This window comes from Bufo bufo, chromosome 5 (genome assembly GCF_905171765.1).
Source record: "Bufo bufo chromosome 5, aBufBuf1.1, whole genome shotgun sequence".
In the NCBI taxonomy this organism is placed as follows: domain Eukaryota; kingdom Metazoa; phylum Chordata; class Amphibia; order Anura; family Bufonidae; genus Bufo; species Bufo bufo.
In genome coordinates this window covers 343,813,407-343,836,088 of record NC_053393.1, presented here as the reverse complement: position 1 = coordinate 343,836,088, position 22,682 = coordinate 343,813,407, and the positions used below count along the sequence as shown (strand labels likewise).

Sequence of the window (22,682 nt, the reverse complement as noted above, 5' to 3'; positions counted from 1 at the left end):
ATGAAAGTATTTTTTATACATGCTCTGTGACCTGTGCAGATGTCAGGATGGAGTAGATTAGCAGTGTCCATCCATCACCATTAGACCTAGTGGTCAGTGCGAAAACTGCATACATTTTATTTTTATATTTTTATTTGAATATAGATAGTGCCATGGAAAATGAAAACAAAAATCACCAAATCACCTAAATGTCTAGAACAATGTAATTAACATAAAACAGTTAAACAATAGATCTTTTTCTGATGACACATCCCTTTAAGTAAATCCTTTCACTAGATGTTTAACAATAATTGATTTACTGTAACAGTGGTCTGGCTCATGCCATTTTTTTTCCTCATAAGGTGACATTTTCTAGCACTGAAAGAAGTCTATGAAATGTAAATGAGTTGCAAAATTCAGTTTAGCTATGTCAGCACTATAGATGACCAGCTACTTAACGCATTTATGCTATTCTTGGCTGTAATAGGTCCATATTTACAGATCATATCCTGGAACATCATATTGAATTTTTAATAATCTTTAGCATTTTCCTATACTATTCCTATTCTACACATGTAGAAAGCACCAGCCTTACAGATGGCGTGCTATTCTATGAAATTAATTTAATTACTTGTGTATTACAATATATTACCCAACATATGCGTTATTAACCTTCATCAGGCTATAAAAATACAAGAAATATACAAAATATACACAATCAGTACTCAAGGAGTATGCACTTGAAACAAGACCTAATCAGATAACAAAAAGTATTAGACACAATACAATGCACCTCTTAATCAAAGTGTGCTCGTGAATATTCATTAGGGGTTCTGCATGTTTAGAATATATAATAAAGCCGCTTTCTCTAAAAGGTGGCAGCTGATTGACCTGTTGTGACCTCCCATTCGCTACTGACTTCAATGTGCTTTCTGCATCCATGTGTCTGCTCTGCAAAAGATAGAACATGTCCTATATTTGTTCACAAAGAGTGGACCGCAGATACATTGAAGTCAATGGGTCCACAACAAAATGTTGCATCGACATGGACTACATATGTATTTTGCTGATCTGTGGTTTGTGGACCGCAAACAGACACATTTGTGTGTATGAGACCTATACCTTAGACCCATTTGCTCTTGGGTAAAATTACCTTAAAAACTGTTCAACTGGACACAAAAAAAAGCCTTTGACACCATTTATTTAAATCCTTCCATGATAAAATATTGTATAGCAAGACAGTAACTCAAGAAACAGAAATAGATGCCCCTAAATCAATTTCTGCTGCTCAGGATCCATAATACATGTGCATTATAAGTGACGAGAATGCACATATTTTGGACATGATGCATTGATGTAAAATGTAAAATGTTTTTTTTGCAACCCCTTCCCGACATCCACTGTATATGTACGGCGGATGTTGGATCTTTACAGATGATGCCTGCTCAGCAGGCACTTGGTTGTAAATTATGGAATTGACCGCTCAGGTGCCATGATCAATTGTGACCCTGGCATCTGCGTAGTGCTTCTGGTGACCAGACAGCTCCCCTGCAACAATAAACTGGAAGCCTTTCAATTGCTATGGCAGCTATCTAAAGGCTCCTAGGCCCATCAATGCGATAGGGGCGCCTGTGTCAGGGCTTCAAAGGAACATAATGATTCTTCCATAGGCTGCATCCCAAAATGCTGAATGGTGAATAGCGGAACAGAAAAAAAAAGTAGCAGTTTTTTTGGTCACTCATCTACCTAATAAAATTAAAGAAAAAGCGATCAAAAAGTCATGCACATCCCAAAGTTGTATCAATAAAAACTATAGATTGGTCTGCAAAACGTAAGCTCTCATACATCTCTGTAGACATAGACTCTCTTTCTCTCTCTCACCCTCTCTCCCCTCTGGAAACATTCTTCCAAATTATGTCTCAGGAAATTCTGAGATATTCCAACTCTAATCAACGTCAGAGGGAGCAGAGTTCAAAGCAGGCAAAGTTCATAATCAGTAAACAGGCAAAAGTAGGCAGTCAGGTAGTCAAACAAAAAAATAAATAAAAAAAATGGATCAAGAAAACACACCTAGGTACTGGAATCTGTTAAACTTTATTACTTAACTCCTTAGGCTGAGTTCACACGGGCGTTACGGGAAAATGTGCGGGTGCGTTGCGGGAACACGCGCGATTTTTACGCGCGAGTGCAAAACATTGTAATGCGTTTTGCACTCGCGAGAGAAAAATCGCGCATGTTTGGTACCCAAACCCGAACTTCTTCACAGAAGTTCAGGCTTGGGATCGGTGTTCTGTAGATTGTATTATTTTCCCTTATAACATGGTTATAAGGGAAAATAATAGCATTCTGAAGACAGAATGCATACTAAAATAGCGCTAGAGGGGTTAAAACAAAATAAAATAAAAAATTTACTCACCTTAATCCACTTGATCGCGAAGCCGGCATCTCCTTCTGTCTTCATCTTAGCTGTGTGGAGCAACAGGACCTGTGGTGACGTCACTCCGGTCATCACATGATCCATCACATGATCTTTTACCATGGTGATGGATCATGTGATGAATCATGTGATGACCGGAGTGACGTCACCACAGGTCCTTTTGCTCCACACAGCTAAGATATAGACAGAAGGAGATGCCGGCTCCGCGATCAAGTGGATTAAGGTGAGTTAAATTTTTTTTAAAAATTTTTTAACCCCTCTAGCGCTATTTTAGTATGCATTCTGTATTCAAAATGCTATTATTTTCCCTTATAACCATGTTATAAGGGAAAATAATAATGATCGGGTCTCCATCCCGATCGTCTCCTAGCAACCGTGCGTGAAAATCGCACCGCATCCGCACTTGCTTGCGGATGCTTGCGATTTTCACGCAACCCAATTCAATTCTATGGGGCCTGCGTTGCGTGAAAAACGCACAATATAGAGCATGCTGCGACTTTCACGCAACGCACAAGTGATGCGTGAAAATCACCGCTCATGTGAACAGCCCCATAGAAATGAATGGGTCGGTATTCAGTGCGGTTGCAATGCGTTCACCTCCCGCATTGCTTTGCGTGGAATACTCGCCCGTGTGAACTCAGCCTTAAGGACACAGCCTTATTTCACCTTAAAGACCAGGCCATTTTTTGCAAATCTGACCAGTGTCATTTTAAGTGGTGATAATTTTAAAACGCTTTGACTTATCCAGGCCATTCTGAGATTGTTTTTTCATCGCATATTGTACTTCATGACACTGGTAAAATGAAGTAAAAAATAATAATTTTAATTTATAAAAAAATACCAAATTTGCAAAAAAAAAAGTTTCAATTTCTCTACTTCTATAATACATATTAATACCTACAAAAATAGTTATTACTTTACATTTCCCAAATGTCTACTTCATGTTAGGATCATTTTGGGAATGACATTTTATTTTTGGGGGACGTTACAAGGATTAGAAATTTAGAAGTAAATCTTGAAAAAAACTACTTTTTAAGGACCAGTTCAGGTCTGAAGTCACTTTGTGAGGCTTACATAATAGAAACCACCCAAAAATGACCCCATTCTAGAAACTACACCCCTCAAGGTATTCAAAACTGATTTTACAAACGTCAATAACCCTTTAGGTGTTCCACAAGAATTAATGGAAAATAGAGATACAATTTCAAAATGTCACTTTTTTGGAAGATTTTCCATTTTAATATTTTTATTCAGTTACAAAGCAAGGGTTAACAGCCAAACAAAACTCAATATTTATGGCCCTGATTCTGTAGTTTACAGAAACACCCCATATGTGGTCGTAAACTGCTGTACGGGCACACGGCAGGGCGCAGAAGGAAAGCAAAGCCATATGGTTTTTGGAAGGCAGATTTTGATGGACTGTTTTTTTGACACCATGTCCCATTTGAAGCCCCCCTGATGCACCCCTAGAGTAGAAACTCCTAAAAAGTGACCCTATTTTAGAAACTACGGGATAGGGTGGAAGTTTTGTGGGTACTAGTTTAGGGTACATATGATTTTTAGTTGCCCTATATTACACTTTTTGTGAGGCAAGGTAACAAGAAATAGCTGTTTTGGCACCGTTTTTATTTTTTGTTATTTACAACATTCATCTGACAGGTTAGATCTGTGTTAGTTGTATAGAGCAGGTTGTCATGGACGCGGCAATACCTAATATGTATACAATTCTTTTTTTAAATTTAAGTTTTACACAGTGATTTCATTTTTGAAACAAAATAAATCATGTTTTAGTGTCTCCATAGTCTGAGAGCCATAGTTTTTTCAGTTTTTGGGTGATTATCTTAGTTAGGGGCTCATCTTATGCGGGATGAGATGACGGTTTGATTGGCACTATTTTGGGGTGCATATGACTTTTTGATCGCTTGCTATTACACTTTTTGTGATGTAAGATGACAAAACATGGCTTTTTTTACACCGTTTATATTTAATTTTTTTTACGGTATTCACCTTAGGGGTTAGGTCATGGGATATTTTTATAGAGCAACTTATTACGGACACGGCGATCCCTAATATGTATACTTTTTATTTATTTATGTAAGCTTTACACAATGATTTCTTTTTTTAAACAAAAAAATCATGTTTTAGTGCCTCCATATTCTGAGAGCCATAGTTTTTTCAGTTTTTGGGCGATTATCTTAGGTAGGGTCTTATTTTTTGGGGGATGAGATGACGGTTTTATTGGCACTATTTTGGGGTGCATATGACTTTTTGATTGCTTGCTATTACACTTTTTGTGATGTAAGGTGACAAAAAATTGTTTATTTAGCACAGTTTTTATTTTTATTTTTTTACAGTGTTCATCTGAGGGGTTAGGTCATGTGATATTTTTATAGTGCCGGTGGATACGGACGCGGTTATACCTAAAATGTATACTTTTTATTTATTTATGTAAGTTTTACACAATAAAAACAAAAAAAAATGATGTTTTAGTGTCTCCATATTCTGAGCCATAGTTTTTTTATTTTTTGGGCGATTGTCTCAGGTAGGGGCTCATTTTTTGCGGGATGATGTGACGGTTAGATTGGTACTATTTTGGGGGGCTACTATTTAGCACAGTTTTTATTTTTTACGGTGTTCATCTGAGGGGTTAGGTCATGTGATATGTTTATAGAGCCGGTCGATACGAACGCTGCAATACCTAATATGTATACTTTTTATTTATTTATGTAAGTTTTACACAATGATTTCATTTTTGAAACAAAAAATAATAATTTTCCCCCCTATTTTTGACCAATGTTTTTTTACTTTATTTGGGGAAAATGAAGTTTTTGTTTATTTTTACTTGAAACTTTTAATTTTTGTGGTGGAAACTTTATTTTTTCACCTTTTTTTTTCACTTTATTTTTTGTCCCACTTTGGGACTTCAACTTTTGGGAGTCTAATCCTTTACAATGCATTCCAATACTTTTGTATTGGAATACATTTGCTGTATGAGTAATACAGTGAGTATTACTCGTACAGCTTCCGGCCTGTGAGATCCAGGGGGCTGGATCTCACAGGCTCGTCACCGGAAGGCAGCGCCGATGCCTAAGGAAGGAATCGCACTGCCTTCCATGCCATCGGGTCCCCCCTACAGGTCCATGGGGACCCGATGGCACAGCCGCCTCTGCTGCCCGCAACATGAAAAGCCGCAAACCGCAGGTCCGAATTGGTCACAGGACACCCCCACGCATTTAGCCAAGGTGCCTGCTCAATGATTTGAGCAGGCACCTTGTTCTGATCACTGCCCGCCATGCGGCGGTGATCAGAAATACACTGGGCGTATAGGTACGCCCTGTGTCCTTAAGTACCAGGACATCAGGGCGTACCTGTATGCCCTGTGTCCGGAAGAGGTTAAGTCCAGGTTAAGGTAAGGGTGTGGCCACACAAATCGGCCATTATACCGTCAGGTTGCGACTGTGTTGCAGTCAAGAACTGCGCGCCTAATTAGCCACAGCTGCCTTTCATTTAACTAATGTGGCTAATTGGTCGTTCGGTTCTTGACCTCATCATGGCCGCAACCCAACCATATCATGACTGCTCCATGTGGCCATATTCTACAAAAGTAGCTACTTTATTTTAAGCTAATGCAACCTTATTAGGGTGGGCTTACACATACACTCACCTAAAGAATTATTAGAACACCTGTTCTATTTCTCATTAATGCAATTATCTAGTCAACCAATCACATGGCAGTTGCTTCAATGCATTTAGGGGTGTGGTCCTGGTCAAGACAATCTCCTGAACTCCAAACTGAATGTCAGAATGGGAAAGAAAGGTGATTTAAGCAATTTTGAGCGTGGCATGGTTGTTGGTGCCAGACGGGCCGGTCTGAGTATTTCACAATCTGCTCAGTTACTGGGATTTTCACGCACAACCATTTCTAGGGTTTAAAAAGAATGGTGTGAAAAGGGAAAAACATCCAGTATGTGGCAGTCCTGTGTGCGAAAATACCTTGTGGATGCTAGAGGTCAGAGGAGAATGGGCCGACTGATTCAAGCTGATAGAAGAGCAACGTTGACTGAAATAACCACTCGTTACAACCGAGGTATGCAGCAAAGCATTTGTGAAGCCACAACACGCGCAACCTTGAGGCGGATGGGCTACAACAGCAGACCCCACCGGGTACCACTCATCCCCACTACAAATAGGAAAAAGTCCAAAATGGGACTGTTGAAGACTGGAAAAATGTTGCCTGGTCTGATGAGTCTCGATTTCTGTTGAGACATTCAAATGGTAGTCCGAATTTGGCGTAAACAGAATGAGAACATTTATCCATCATCTGATGGCTACTTCCAGCAGGATAATGCACCATGTCACAAAGCTCGAATCATTTCAAATTGGTTTCTTGAACATGACAATGAGTTCACTGTACTAAAATGGTCCCCACAGTCACCAGATCTCAACCCAATAGAGCATCTTTGGGATGTGGTGGAACGGGAGCTTTGTGCCCTGGATGTGCATCCCTCAAATCTCCATCAACTGCAAGATGCTATCCTATCAATATGGGCCAACATTTCTAAAGAATGCTATCAGCACCTTGTTGAATCAATGCCACGTAGAATTAAGGCAGTTCTGAAGCTAAAAGGGGGTCCAACACCGTATTAGTTTGGTGTTCCTAATAATTCTTTAGGTGAGTGTAGTCTGTTAGTGGTGTATTCTGCACATTTGTGGTACTTTTTGCACCTGTATTTGTGCCATTTTTTTTGCAGTAAAAATGCCAGCTGAATGTCTATGCAAAATATAAAACACAGGACATACAAATTGTATTTTGGCATCTCTGTTAATTAGGTGGTGTTTTTGCCAAAGCTCTGAAGCTTCCTGGTGTTTTCAAATCTCCTTATCTATAGGTAATAAAATGACAGAAAACGTGTTTATGAAGTTTGTTAGGGTAAACGCCACTAAAAATGCCATAAAAAACACAGTCAGTATGGAAAAATCCAAGTGGCTTCTATGAACGAAAACAACCAGAGCAAATTTGTGTGTAGGGGCTCTTACTTTAAATGTAATCTTTCACCTCCAAAACAGCCCCACAACTAGATCAAGTGGTGTATAGTGCAAGTGAAGATGAGTCTGGTTGTCTAATTTTTATCTCAATACTCAATTGCATTCTGACGCTGTGCTCCCACAAACCAGCATTAAAATGCATTGTGAAGACTCCTCCATTTTGCGCTTGAGAACAGGAGCCTCTAAATGCATTTTACTGCTGGATTGTGGGAGCAAAGCATCAGAATGCAATTGAGTATTAAGATAAAAATGACATAACCGGACTGAGCACCACTTACACTATACACTGCCCACTCTAGTTTGGGGACGGAGGGGGGAGTTGCTGACAGATTCCCAGCAACAGAGGAGTTTCAAAGAAAAAGACTTGAAAGTGATGGTGGAAAGTTGCAGAGTACATAATGCATTATATTGACCTAGCAGATCTGCGAATCTAACAAACCCACCAAATGCAACAGATTATCTTTACCCTTCTGATTTGCATATTGTAGGTTCGCTGACAACACATTTTAAAACATAAATTTATTGAAAACTCATTTTAAAACACTGACAGTTCAGATAAATATTGGAAGACACAGCTCAATAATGAGACTTTTTCATGAACATACAACCTCTAATTCATTACGATTCATTCAGTGGAAATCAGTATTACCCCTTTATTATGTTATTATTCACATATGGAAAGCTTATTTTATCTACCAATAAACTATAAGTCTCCGTACCTGTGATTAGAATTCATCTCTGCCCAATCCACAGACAGGTTTTTACTTTGCTTTCAATAAAAAAATATTTTCTCTAGTAGTTCCAAAATCCTATTAGATGAAAATTGAAGGAATATTGGCATGGGGCAATGCAATGCTGGGAACAGTACAGGGGCAAATCTTGGAGGAGGGGGCTAGTAACCAGGGGCGCAGCTTAAGGTTCATGGGCCCTGGTGCAAGAGTACATTAAGCTTGGGCCCTCTTCCCTCAGTGCTTTGTGGCCTTCATACTGCCTGAGGCAAAAATTGAAACGGCAGCCCCCATGCCAAATTCTTGACCTAACCCCCTTCCCTCCAGCCATAAAGTTACTTGACCAGCATGCACTTTTCTCATGCGGCACAAGGTCTTTGGGCCCCCTCAGGCTCCTGGACCCAGTAGTGAAAGTGTGAAGGCATAACATATATTAGTATATGTGTCCCACTGGGCTTGTGCTCGGGGATGCATTGCTTATGACATATTTCTATAAAGAAAGATTGAATAAGAGAAGATCCCAACATATTTCTTACTTCCGACCATGCCTCATAAAGCAAAGAGAAAGTTCAGATTTTTTTCTGTATACATTTTGGTGGTTTAATTCTACCACCAGCAGAAAATAAAGAAATATCAGATCTGTTTCATATTATTTCTACTGTCAAATAAATATGCAAATTTTATTCATCAAAGTGCTGAATTTATACTGTCTGGCATGGCTTTAGCTCTCATCATTGGTAATGGCAGCATACTATGCATTTCAAATACAATATTCTACAATTTTGAGAACAAATGGCATAGAAATAACATCTATCTAGAATATAAAGAGGATGAAATACAAACCTGAAATAATAATCTGACTATTATTCTGTTGGAGTGCATGTGTTATTAAAACAAGGCACTGTGTTTCATGCTGTGGAACATTTTGAAAGGGCTTTTTGTTCTTCTTGATACCAGGTAACTTGAGAAACCTTAAACTAACCATATGTATGAACACCGACCAGCCATTTATTCTGAGAGTAATATTTGAAGTCAGTTTTACTTGAGTCTGCGTTGGCGAACTTTGCACTAAATTTTTCAAACTTTGCATGTTGTCTGTTATATTTAATGAACCTTTAAAAGTAAAATTTTTGCCTAGAAATGCCACTTCATTTTTTTATGCCATCCCCTTACTTGAGTGAGTTTGGAACTTTTTTTGCAACTTAAAAATAAAAGATGTAGAGATATGTTTGAATTGAAATGAATTAACATAGTTAACCCCATCACTTCCCTGTCTACTTTTTAAAACTTTTAAAACATTTTCTGCAAATAAATTCAAAATGTGAAAATACCTATTCATGATGTTTGAAGTTAGAATTGTGGAGAGCGGTGCATAATAAATTCTGCTATGTGTTTAAAAAGATAAAATGGCCAAGCAAAGGGATCTATATAATGTGATAAGCTTCAATGCTATAGAAAGGCTGGAGTGACCATACTGACCAATGTCCAACACTAGTGATGAGCGGCAGGGGTCATATTCGAATTTGCGATATTTCGCGAATATTTTGTAGAATATTCGTTGAATATTCGCAAATTCGAAAATTCGCAATTTTTTTTCACTCAAAAAATCGGAAAGGTAATGATTGTGTAATATGCGAATTTTCGGAATTCGAATTTTCGGATTCAAATTTTTTTAACTATTAGACAAAGATTATAGCACTATATTAGCTAAATTGCTCTATATTCGATTTTATTCGAATATTCTCTATATTGCTATAACTTAGTTTTTTTCGAATATTCGTAATATTCTAAAACAAGAATATATAGCAATATAGAGAATATTCAAAAAAAACGAATATAGAGCAAAATTCGCAAACACTACTACTCCTAAAGTCAAGTATATTGCAGCCTTCTTATTGGCCCACAAGCTAGAAGCAGTGAGGGATCATGTGTACTGATAAAAAAATAAAAAAAATCTAAAAAAAAAAACAATATTCGAAATTCCGAATATATATAACTATATTCTAAATATTCGCAAATTTTCGAAGTACCTATATTCGTGATAAAAATTCGAAATTCGAATATTCGTGATCAACACTATCCAACACCAAAAGTAACTACAAAAGGACATGTGTATATCAGCTGGACTATGACACAATATACAGATGTAGCAGGGTTAGCACTCCAACTCTTAACTCAAATTTCTTAACTCATTGCGTTATCTTGAGACAAAAGCCATTGAAAAGCAATTGAAGGTGTTTGCTTAGATTAGATAACACAACTCAACTCAGAAATCTCAGAAAACAGGACTGTTTACCCATCCAAAATAGTTGCATATCATGAAGAACACCTTGTTTTACTGGGTGGATGCATGTTGCTTACATAGGGAAGGGTGGCACAAGGATATCCTATTGGAAGGAAGGAAGCAGGTAAAGGCAGTGTGATGCCTTATGCAAAGTCCTAGTGAAAAACCTTTGGTTCTGTATTTTATACAGTAATGTATTTTTTACTTTGACATATCCCACATGCTGTATGTACCTAAACATTGTTGCAAATCATGTACACCCCTTCTTGGCAACATTATTCCCTAATAGCAGTGGCATCTCTCAGCTAAAAAATACCTACTGCTACATTGGGAAAAAGAAAATACTCCAGTATGGTTTCAGGATCTTGAATTTAACTCCAAAGTCTCTATATCTCAATCCAATCATGTATCTGACATGTTCTGAAAAAATGTACCTTAAGGAGGCTTAACCTCATAAAAAGATTTTAAGGTCACAGGAAGACATACACAATATTAGGAAGGTAATTTTAATGGATTTACCATAAGAAAACAGGAAGTTTTAATTGAAGGATACTTTCTGCATTACTGATGAAGTCAAAACACTGGCTGTAATCATCTTCTGGAAAATGGTCAAAAGATCAGTATGGAGAACTCAAAAATTATATAAACTATTCCCAAAAACTTTTCAAGACGAGTGCTTATTAATTCTTAATATTAGATCTTAAATCTTATTCTTCTTTTTACTTAATTATTCAACATAGACACCCCAAACTTACATAGGAAGTAATATGCATTTGCTTTAAAGGGAACCTGTCATCAACTTTATGCTGTCCATACTAATGGCAGCATAAAGTAGAGACAGGTGAGTTGATTTCAACGGTCTGTCATTTTGAAAGTTAAAAGTAAGTGGTTGCCAAGAACTAACGTCACAACCATTGCAGATTCGGCCTGGAAAAGAGTCATGGCCACCTGAGAAGAGTCATGGTTATTCATGAATTCCTGCTCTCCCTGCCCATCTGCTGATGACTGACAGTCTTCTACCTAGCTTTCTCCCTTTCTCTCTAGGAGAGAACTGACAATCATCAGCAGATAGGCGAGGAGTGCAGGAGATTATGAGATTGACTCTTCTCAGGTAGATTTGACTCTTTTCAATGCCTGGGCTGTAATGATTATGATGCTGGTTCTTGGCAAACTCTTATTATTTTCTCATGAGTGACACACCGCTGAAATCAGCATTTCTGTCACGATTTTATACTGCCCTCAGTAAGGTCAGCATAAAGTGGATGACAGGTTCCCTTTAAAGTTGGACATTTATTTTAATGAAGATATAGATTTTTAACAAAAAAAAATGAAATAAAAAAAAAATAATATATATATATATATAATTAAGGAACATGTTGCTTACCAACATCAGACATTTCTGGAACTGTGACAACATAAGGTCCATCAGGAAATTCAGGTGCATTGTCATTGATATCTTGAACTTTAATAATAAATTCAGATTCTGGTTCAAGAGGTCTGTTGGTTCTTCTGTCAATAGCCTGTGCATGAAGAACATAATGTGACTTTTGTTCACGGTCCAGGCTTTTTGTTGCGTGAATGTCCCCTGTTGTGTCATCAATGATAAATATTGTCCCGGCTCCTTCACCAGTTAATATATATTTCACAGATCCATCACCTTTGTCCGAATTTGAGTGCAACTGTAAGAGAAATAGATGCAATGATTTGGTGTGCATGCATTGTACATTAACAATATAGGCACATATATTCAATAAATAATGTATAAAACATAATTTCAATATGGATTTTAGATGATTCCTGAGGAGACAACTAACCTAGGTGAGAAATACAGTTTCCTATTCGCATGATTTTTCACTAAAGCTCCCATAGCCATGTACATAGATTTATAAAGAACTTTTTTTTTTTTTTTCAGCAGACAACTTAAGGGAATATGCATGTTCATACTTTTTCTTTTACTAGGATACTGTAATAATTGTGAATGAAATAGCAATGGCATACATTTTGTATTTGTAAGTTGTTGGTAGAGCTTAAAGGAATTGGGCGGACAGTTGAAGACAAGAGTTGCGAAGACACTTAGGATTAATGATTTGTACCCTCCATCTTCAGATTCATAGAGACAATATATTTCTATACTCACACCAACACTCCATCAGCAACATCATATCCATTTGCTGCTGTCTGCTGCTTTCCCATACCAGCTTATTATGTGTACTGAGCTTTACTTCAAGAGCCAAGAAAAGAGAAATAACTCTAAGCAAATTGCTGCTAAGCTTTCAGCAGTAGACCACCCGTTGCTTTTGGGCATGACTTTAAATGACAACATAGTGAAAATGGGAAAAATATTGTCACCTCTTTACATTTGGGGAACATTACACATTCTTTCTCTTCTCTTAGGTGCTCAATCACATAGTGAAGGCATCTTTTACAGAGATACAGAAAATCTTATTTTTGTAATCATGTAGCATGAAGGTGAGCTACACAATGGGAAAGAATACGACTCTAATTCAATTCCTACCAGTAATAAACATGTCAGTATTCTATCCAGTATGGCTGGTTACGTTTGTTTAGTTGCAGAATAATATATACTAATAAATACAATAAAATATCAGGGACAAGATTACTTTAAAAAAAGAAAAATTATTGGTTCTTAATGTGTGAAAATTCTTAATAACCACTGCCTGAGCTTGAAAAAAAATATACACATGCAACTGCCATGAAAGAGCAATGGAGAAGAGAGCAATGCAGGGAGGTAGAGAGTCAATAATACAAGAGCATACAATTCTTCATGCAATTCTTAGTTTGTAATAATCCCAGCAGGGCGGCTAAGTGATTGTCAAGAGTTCACTCATCTCTAGTTGTTACTTTTTTGCATTGTCTTACATGGCTGTGAGTATAGCAAGTATGTTTATGTAAAAGTGTGTGGTTTCGGCTTATACCGCATGACAGCACATTCGTTATTCCTTATACTGAAGCCGCCGTAATATTATATGCTATGACAAAATACATACTTGGTCAACACTCCATACAAATCTTCGATAAGGCCATCCTCAGGGGCATTAAAGGGGTTACCCGGGCTTTTAATATTGATAACCTATCCTTAGAATAGGTCATCAATATCAGATTGGCGGGGGTACAACACCCAGCACCCCCAACAATCAGCTGCACGAGGAGATGGCGCATCCTGAGGATAAGTCATGAATATTAAAAGCCTGGAAAACCCTTTTAAGTTTCCCCATTCTAACAATTGGTTGGTGTACCAATAATTAGATGTTAACATAACAAACTATTATTAACCCCTTATTGACTACTGTCTTTTGATGGTGAGCAGTGTAGCTCCTGTCTGAAGCAACATCTTTTGGTGCCACTGCAATGGAGGAGGGTAAGCACTTACCAAAGTTGTCATGCACTATGGATCATCTGTTACTAACAGCTGGAATTCTTAGACACCTGCTTTATAGCCAGGGTTTGACCAAAGCTCTTATCTTGGCTCTGTTAACTCTTTGCCTTCCACAGTCCATGAATGCAACATGATCCAAGAGGCCCACCCCCTATAATTGGTTCATTAGGTTCCTAGTGACCCAATCCCTGGGGACCTACAAAGGACCCCAGGGCTGTCTTTCCTGAAATCCTGTTGTTAGGGGGCAATATTATTGATCTAATGGATGCTTGTGTCATAGAGAGTATGCATTATATTAGTTTATATAAGTTTAAAATAATGCTATAAAGTAGTAATCCGATAATGGGATTTAAAAAAAAAATGCTATAAATAATGTTATAAAAAATGCAAACACCCACTCCTACAGAAAAATAAAAACATTATGACTGCTAAAATGCATCTAGCCAAAAATGAAAAAATGTTTGGTGGTCATTAAAGGTGGTTTCCAGCTTTGCAGCACTTTTTGGCAGTCCCCTCCCAACAGGACTTGTGGAAGGAAACATACTTACCTTCTTCTCAGTGCTTGATTCCAGCTCCTTTTGTTCGCCATGCCCCGGTTTACTGCTTGTCAGCTTCCATAGTGGACAGGGGTTACGTTTTCAGCTGCATTGGTGACATATCTGTTGAAGTATCCCCAAGCAGCATGTCACCGGTAGTGATGAGCGGCAGGTGTCATATTCGAATTCGCAATATTTCATGAATATTTTGCTAAATATTTGTGATATATTCACTAATTCGAGACTTTGTTATACAGTATTCGTACAATGCTATTCTATTGCAAAAAATTGTCATTGAAATATTCGTGTTCGCATGCACATTTTTCACATAAGATAAACTATATTGAATAATGAAGAATATTCTAATTCAGTACTGACTAAGATATTTTAGCCTTCTCACATTGCCTACAAGTAATGGTCCATTACCGGCCTGCTTTTTGCTTGTGGGCCAATGTGAGAAGGCGAAAATGTCTTAGTCAGTACTGAATTAGAATGTTCTTCATTATTTAATATAGTTTATCTTATGCCAAAAATCGGCAATTAAATATGCGCATTAATCGAGTCACGTAAGGGCGTTGAGCAACTTTCCTATTGGGTTGGCTAGGTAGAATTGTCAAATATGTAGAATATAGCCCTATATTCGTAATATGAATATTCATTTTTTTTTTTTTTTTTTTATCTGAACCCATTACATTTACTATCACTAATGGGTTCAGATGAAAAAACAAAACAAAAAAAACAATATTCGTTTTAACGAATATATATCAATATATTCAAAATATTAGTGAATTATCGAAGTGCTGATTTTGACGCGAAAAATTTGCTATTCGAATATTCGCGCTCAACACTAGTCACCGGGTCATGCGCCACTTAGAAGATACGTCAATGCTGCTGCCAGTGTTTCAAAGCTGGACAACCCCTCTAATGCCTTTTCTAGCCTGGTCATTAAGAGTTAATTGTACAAGCTATTCCTAGGAACTAGAGCTGCTTGGAGATTCCCATCATTTCATCTCAGCGTCACATAGCTTGCATTTTTATGCACAAAACTGCATTTTAATGCTTTCTTCAATCTCTTCTGCTATACCATAGTAATAGTCATGTATGCACAAGCTGGCAAGAATGGAAGACACACATAACGTGCAATAGACACATTATATGAATACACTGCATGAACCCAGCAGCTTTATGACAGGAGATGAGCATTTCCAAAAAATATATTCCCGCAAAGTCATTAAGTGAATTTTATATCTTCTCTGTATCCATAATTTTGCTACATTTTCAATAGCAGCGTCTAACATCCCTATGAATGATTATCCAATGAAAGTTACAGCTAACAGGCTTCTTTTTATATTTCAATACTAACTGTAAGCAGGTTCATCAATATTTTATGATCCTGTTGTATTCTCTAGTAAGCACTGCTGGTTTGTTTTCAGAGCAGCATAGGTCAAGTTTACATGCATTTAGTACATGCATTAGGAGCAGTCTGCCTCTCCAATTTCCTTGTAGACCAAACTGGAATATTTTGAACTCATGAGCATTCTTCACTGCTGAGAGGTTTTCTGAATATGCACAATAGCCGATCTGAATAATTCAGAACGTGTTTGTCAAGGTTGTCTTATGAGCTGCTGTCTTGGTATTTATCTTCTGCTTTCATAAATAAGGCATTCGGAAACTGTATCCTGGTGAATAACAATTGTGCAATACTATAACAAAAATGATATATCTTATATTTCACACTCATGCTGAGAATCCCTGTAAGACATGATTGTAGCTGTGCAGCATTTCTCACTTTTAAAACACATTATCATCATTTTTTTTTTTACTGTATAATATATATCCAAAAATGACAACATAGCACTCGGTGCTCTGTAATTGTGTGGTAGGGTGCAAAGATATTAATGGAATCTGAACTTGTCCAAATAAATTCATTCCAAGTTAACTACTCTATTATATTACATCACACATCTGTCCTGCCTGAAGCAATGATTGGGTACATATGCATTCTCAAATGAGCAAGGTTTCAGCAATGCCCTGGCTTATCAGAATGAAGCTGTGCTATAAAGAAAAACTGATTTTGCTGCCATAATAAATCTTTCAGAGGTTACTCATAAAATGTTCAATCCATTGCTAGTAACAGGCCCAGTCAACAGCTCTCGTTGGCCCTTAAAGTGGACAAGCAGTACAGCCTCATTGTCCCAGCTACTTGGTGGACTTTCTGCACCTGGATTAAACCAACATACCAAGAAACAAATGCACTTTAAATGGGTTATCCAATCATGTAAAAAATAAAACCATACATAGGGTAGGCTAGTATGACAACCTATTTTTAACAAAGTTAGAACCAGCCCTGCACCTCACATGGATTCAGAGATCTCCCCATCCATTGATCCAATTGATTTTCTAGATTCATTTCAAGCTGACAGCTTAAAGGGGTTATCCCATCTTAGACAATGGGGGCATATCACTAGAAGAACGGAGCGGAGAAAGTTGAGAAGGGCGCACTGCGCATGCGCAGCCGCCCTCCATTCATTTCTACACTGCGTGCAGAATTATTAGGCAAATGAGTATTTTGACCACATCATCCTCTTTATGCATGTTGTCTTACTCCAAGCTGTATAGGCTCGAAAGCCTACTACCAATTAAGCATATTAGGTGATGTGCATCTCTGTAATGAGAAGGGGTGTGGTCTAATGACATCAACACCCTATATTAGGTGTGCATAATTATTAGGCATTTCCTTTCCTTTGGCAAAATGGGTCAAAAGAAGGACTTGACAGGCTCAGAAAAGTCCAAAATAGTGAGATATCTTGCAGAGGGATGCAGCACTCTTAAAATTGCAAAGCTTCTGAAGCGTGATCATCGAACAATCAAGCGTTTCATTAAAAATAGTCAACAGGGTCGCAAGAAGCGTGTGGAAAAACCAAGGCGCAAAATAACTGCCCATGAACTGAGAAAAGTCAAGCGTGCAGCTGCCAAGATGCCACTTGCCACCAGTTTGGCCATATTTCAGAGCTGCAACATCCCTGGAGAGCCCAAAATCACAAGGTGTGCAATACTCAGAGACATGGCCAAGGTAAGAAAGGCTGAAAGACGACCACCACTGAACAAGACACACAAGCTGAAACGTCAAGACTGGGCCAAGAAATATCTCAAGACTGATTTTTCTAAGGTTTTATGGACTGATGAAATGAGAGTGAGTCTTGATGGGCCAGATGGATGGGCCCGTGGCTGGATTGGTAAAGGGCAGAGAGCTCCAGTCCGACTCAGACGCCAGCAAGGTGGAGGTGGAGTACTGGTTTGGGCTGGTATCATCAAAGATGAGCTTGTGGGGCCTTTTCGGGTTGAGGATGGAGTCAAGCTTAACTCCCAGTCTTACTGCCAGTTTCTGGAAGACACCTTCTTCAAGCAGTGGTACAGGAAGAAGTCTGCATCCTTCAAGAAAAACATGATTTTCATGCAGGACAATGCTCCATCACACGCGTCCAAGTACTCCACAGCGTGGCTGGCAAGAAAGGGTATAAAAGAAGAAAATCTAATGACATGGCCTCCTTGTTCACCTGATCTGAACCCCATTGAGAACCTGTGGTCCATCATCAAATGTGAGATTTACAAGGAGGGAAAACAGTACACCTCTCTGAACAGTGTCTGGGAGGCTGTGGTTGCTGCTGCACGCAATGTTGATGGTGAACAGATCAAAACACTGACAGAATCCATGGATGGCAGGCTTTTGAGTGTCCTTGCAAAGAAAGGTGGCTATATTGGTCACTGATTTGTTTTTGTTTTGTTTTTGAATGTCAGAAATGTATATTTGTGAATGTTGTAATGTTATATTGGTTTCACTGGTAAAAATAAATAATTGAAATGGGTATATATTTGTTTTTTGTTAAGTTGCCTAATAATTATGCACAGTAATAGTCACCTGCACACACAGATATCTCCCTAAAATAGCTAAAACTAAAAACAAACTAAAAACTACTTCCAAAAATATTCAGCTTTGATATTAATGAGTTTTTTGGGTTCATTGAGAACATGGTTGTTGTTCAATAATAAAATTAATCCTCAAAAATACAACTTGCCTAATAATTATGCACTCCCTGTATGTAGCCGCTGAAAATAGCCGAGCGCTGGCACGGCTATTTCCGTCGGCCCCATAGAAATGAGAGCGGTGGCCACGCATGCACCATTCACTTCAATAGGAGAGGCATGCACCATTCACTTCGACTCTCCCGGGCTCTGTTCTCCTTGTAAATGCAGATGCCAGAGGTGGGACCCGCACCTATCAGACAATGGGGGCATATCCTAGCGATATGCCCCCATTGTCTAAGATGGGATAACCCCTCTAAGGGGAGTCTCCTTTCTCAGGAGGTGTGTCCTTTTACTGCAGCTAGTGGCAGCTGCTGGATAGAAGCAGCGTGTGCTTCCGTCTCAGTGAGCAGGACAAAGAAATTAGAAAAGGAGGAAACAATAAATGATGCTATATGGATAGATTTCCTTGAATAACTCAGTAGCTAAATAAAAAAAAAATATAGAAAATAAAAAAAATCTCCATACCATAAACTGACCTACCATGCAGATTGTAAGTCATCACGTGTCAATTTATGCTATGTATAGGATGAAATCCACACAATCCTTACAATTATATCAGCCAGTAGCAGTATTGCCCTTTAATTCAGTTATTACTTCATCTGCCATATTATATGTGGAAATTAAACATGTACCCATCAATTTAGTGGCATCGAATGTTGTCAATAAGTACGGGACTTAGAATTAGGATAAATACATTTATTAGCAAATAATTTAATTTTAAAGTACAGAATGAATACGCAAATAGAACCAATGAAAAGTATCCATTAGGTTGGGTTCATGCAGAGTGTTTTTATTGAATAAAATGCCATCTGTAAAAACGCATCAGAAGAGAATGCGTGTAGTTTTAAATAGATGAAACCACTATAACTTTCTGCTGAGAGTTGTTTAATCTGTTGAAAACAAAAAAATTACAGAGGTAAAACCGCATATGGTATTTACCAATATGGTTTTCCAGATGATTTTTGCTGCTCGTAACAAAAAAAATAAAAAAAAATAAAAACTCATTAAAATGCCATGTGTAAACCCAGCCTTAGGGTATGAGCAGCTTCTTGACTTATATTCATCATTATATAGACCATACAAGCACCATAACAGCCCAGGGCATTTTTTTAGGACATGTTCCTCTTTAGAGTAAGGAAAGGAAAATGTTGGGTCTTGGAGTGTGATTACTTGTAAAGCACTGTTGTATTATTCTGTATTGACTTTACCTGAAGCTGCCTGGGAGCAAAATGCACTCAGCTAGTGATAAGTTCAATGCTTTTTCTGTGGCTCTGAAGTTTCCTTTGAAGTGTCTTTATTCAGATAACAAGTGTCTGTCATATTTGTAACTCCGTTGTTTGGGGTCTTATTCATAGATTTTCAAATATGACTCTTAAAGGGATTCTGTCACCTGGATTTTTAGTGACAGAGCTTTCAACATCATCACATCAGTCTGCTCATTTTGTATTAAAATATACTAGTATTACTACCCTAAGGCCTCTTTCACACGGGCGTCATGTTTTTGGCCCGGATAAGATGCGCAATTTTTCCACGCTAGTGCAAAACATTGTAATGCTTTTTGCACGCACGTGAAATTCGGGTTTGGGTTAGGTGTTGTGTAAATTTTATTATTTTCCTTTATAACATGGGTATAATGGAAAATAATAGCATTCTTAATTCAGAATGCATAGTACAATAGGGCTGGAGGGTTTAAAAAAAGAAAAAAATAATTTTACTCACCTTAATCCACTTGTTCATGCAGCCCGGCTTCTCTTCTGTCTTCATCTTTACTGTGCACCATGGTAATGCATCATGTGACGGACCATGTGATGAGTGCAGTGACGTCACTACAGGTCCTTTTCCTGTGCACAGTAAAGATGAAGACAGAAGAGAAGCCGGGCTGCGCGAATAAGTAGATTAAGGTGAGTAAAAAAAATATATTTTTTTTTTAACTCCTCCAGCCCTATTTTACTAAGCATTCTGTATTAAGAATGCTATTATTTCCCCTTATAACCATGTTATAAGGGAAAATAATAATGATCGGGTCCCCATCCCGATCGTCTCCTAGCAACCGTGCGTGAAAATCGCACCGCATCCGCACTTGCTTGCGGATGCTTGCCATTTTCACGCAGCCCCATTTACTTCTATGGGGCCTGCGTTGCGTAAAAAACACACAAAATAGAGCATGCTGAGATTTTCAAGCAACGCACAAGTGATGCGTGAAAATCACCGTTCATGTGCACAGCCCCATAGAAGTGAATGGGTCCGGATTCAGTGCGGTTGCGTTCGCTGAGCCATAAGCTCGCGCATGCGCCGTGGATACAAATGTCAGCGCCTGGAATCGGCCTCACAGGACGCACTGCACATGCGCCAGCCGGCAATGAAGAGTGAATAAATTAGCAGTGGGGCGGTGCTGGGCTCCAGGAGAAGGGGCGCGTCTGGGCTCCAACGGCCAGAGGTACAGCCCCTTGGGCTCCTTACTCAGGTAATTACCATATTAATAAAAGCGATCTTCTAGACAAAGGACAACACTTAGGGTAGTAATATTAGTATATTTTAATACAAAACGAGCAGACTGATGTGATGATGTTAAAAGCTCTGTCACTAAAATCCAGGTGACAGAATCCCTTTAAAAACTGGGGGGGGGGGGGGGGAATCTCTACTCATTCAAGACATGCTTTATAGTTAATTATTTTTTAAATACATCATATAAAGGAATAAGAAACATTTTGTATCAATTTGCATGGCTGTTAAATTGCTTGAAGTTTATATTATATTTTATTCAGAGATTTAAGAAAGAATGAATTTAATTTGCAATTTGCCTTTTAACATCCTTAAGATTGCTGCTTACCTCACATGCAAAGGGATGTCATATTATTTAATGTAACATATTCAATACATGAAAAATTATAGTATATAACATTAGGGCTGCTGGCAGTGATGGGATTCACCGGTGCAATTAACTGAAACTTTGTTCAGGTGCACAAAAGAAATCCCCAAAGTCATGCAATTCCCATAATATAACAGAGGTAATCATGTACATTAATGAAACTATTAGTCAGATGTCACACGGATAGTTGTTCTTGCTGATTGATGATCCATCTAGTCACAAATGAAAAAGAGAATTACTCTAGTATTTGTAGCCATTACAGCTACTATATTGTTGTTATTATTATTTGCATTAATTATAGAAAACGGCTTTTCTCCAAACCATTCCCTCATAGATATATTATTATTGCCGAAAAACTATTTATCTGCCTATTTCATATCTATCTATCGATCTATCTTATCAATATTGTAATATTTTGTACTGCATTGAAGTTTGTCTGATCCAAAGGTGTTAAATATTGAACCAACCATGGCACTGTATGTTGGCAAAAACAGCCAAATTAATAAAATATTTATGATAAAAGGACAGAAGTTCAATAAATAAAGTGGCACATTTATTAAGACCAGCGTTTTATACCCCAGTCTTATTAAAGGCCTAATTTGGTGTTGGCTCTGCCAAAGTTATGAAGAGATGGTGGCTTCCTAGCTGTCTTACATTTAAACCTTTTTCTATGCCGGTTTGCATCTGCCGGCCCTTCCCAGCCCAGGCTGCTCCCACAATTTTAGATCTGGTATGAGCGGGGGGAAGTCGCAGATTGCTGTGCAACTAGTTGTTGCTCCGCCATCTGCGCCTGAAATATTTCATATTGATAAATGATCCCCAAAAAATGTCCATATTTGATTTTCAAAGTGATAAAAAGGTATTTTCATATGGTGCAGATATGTTGCAGATTTTCTGTCGAATTGAGGGTAGAAAATCAACAACGTTTACAACTGTAGTAAAGCAGATGGAGTGTGAATCTGTAGAATGTTAATCTATGCTATGGATTTCTACTGCTAAATTTGCAATATAAAAGGGTAAAATCTGTGAACTGAATCTAGAAATACATCCTAATAATGCATAAATATAAGGCAGCCAACATCAAAGAAAAACAAATATCCAATGGTATCGTCATCCACATAGAAGTAATAAACAAATAAAATAGGATTTTCACTATTTTAGAACAAAATATAGCAGTAGTGATCATGAAGGTTTTTCCTGTTAGTTACTTCATTGATGAAAACTTCATGAGAACCAGGCCTTTTTTTCTGGCGGAACGCCCCGGAACGGCGTTCCGCCACCTATTTTCTCTGACTCGCCCCCGCCCCCCTCATGGGCGTC

The 22,682-nt window shown here is 38.0% G+C and overlaps 1 protein-coding gene across 2 annotated transcripts in view; it reads right to left on the bottom strand.

Moving 5' to 3' along the window:
* Window positions 1-22,682, bottom strand: part of CDH18 (cadherin 18) — a 601,411-nt gene that overhangs the window by 447,762 nt on the left and 130,967 nt on the right. For both annotated transcript variants that reach the window (XM_040432520.1, XM_040432521.1), the window contains exon 2: window positions 11,859-12,153. In XM_040432520.1, coding sequence (XP_040288454.1) covers window positions 11,859-12,153 — 295 coding nt within the window. The remainder of the gene's footprint in view (window positions 1-11,858; window positions 12,154-22,682) is intronic.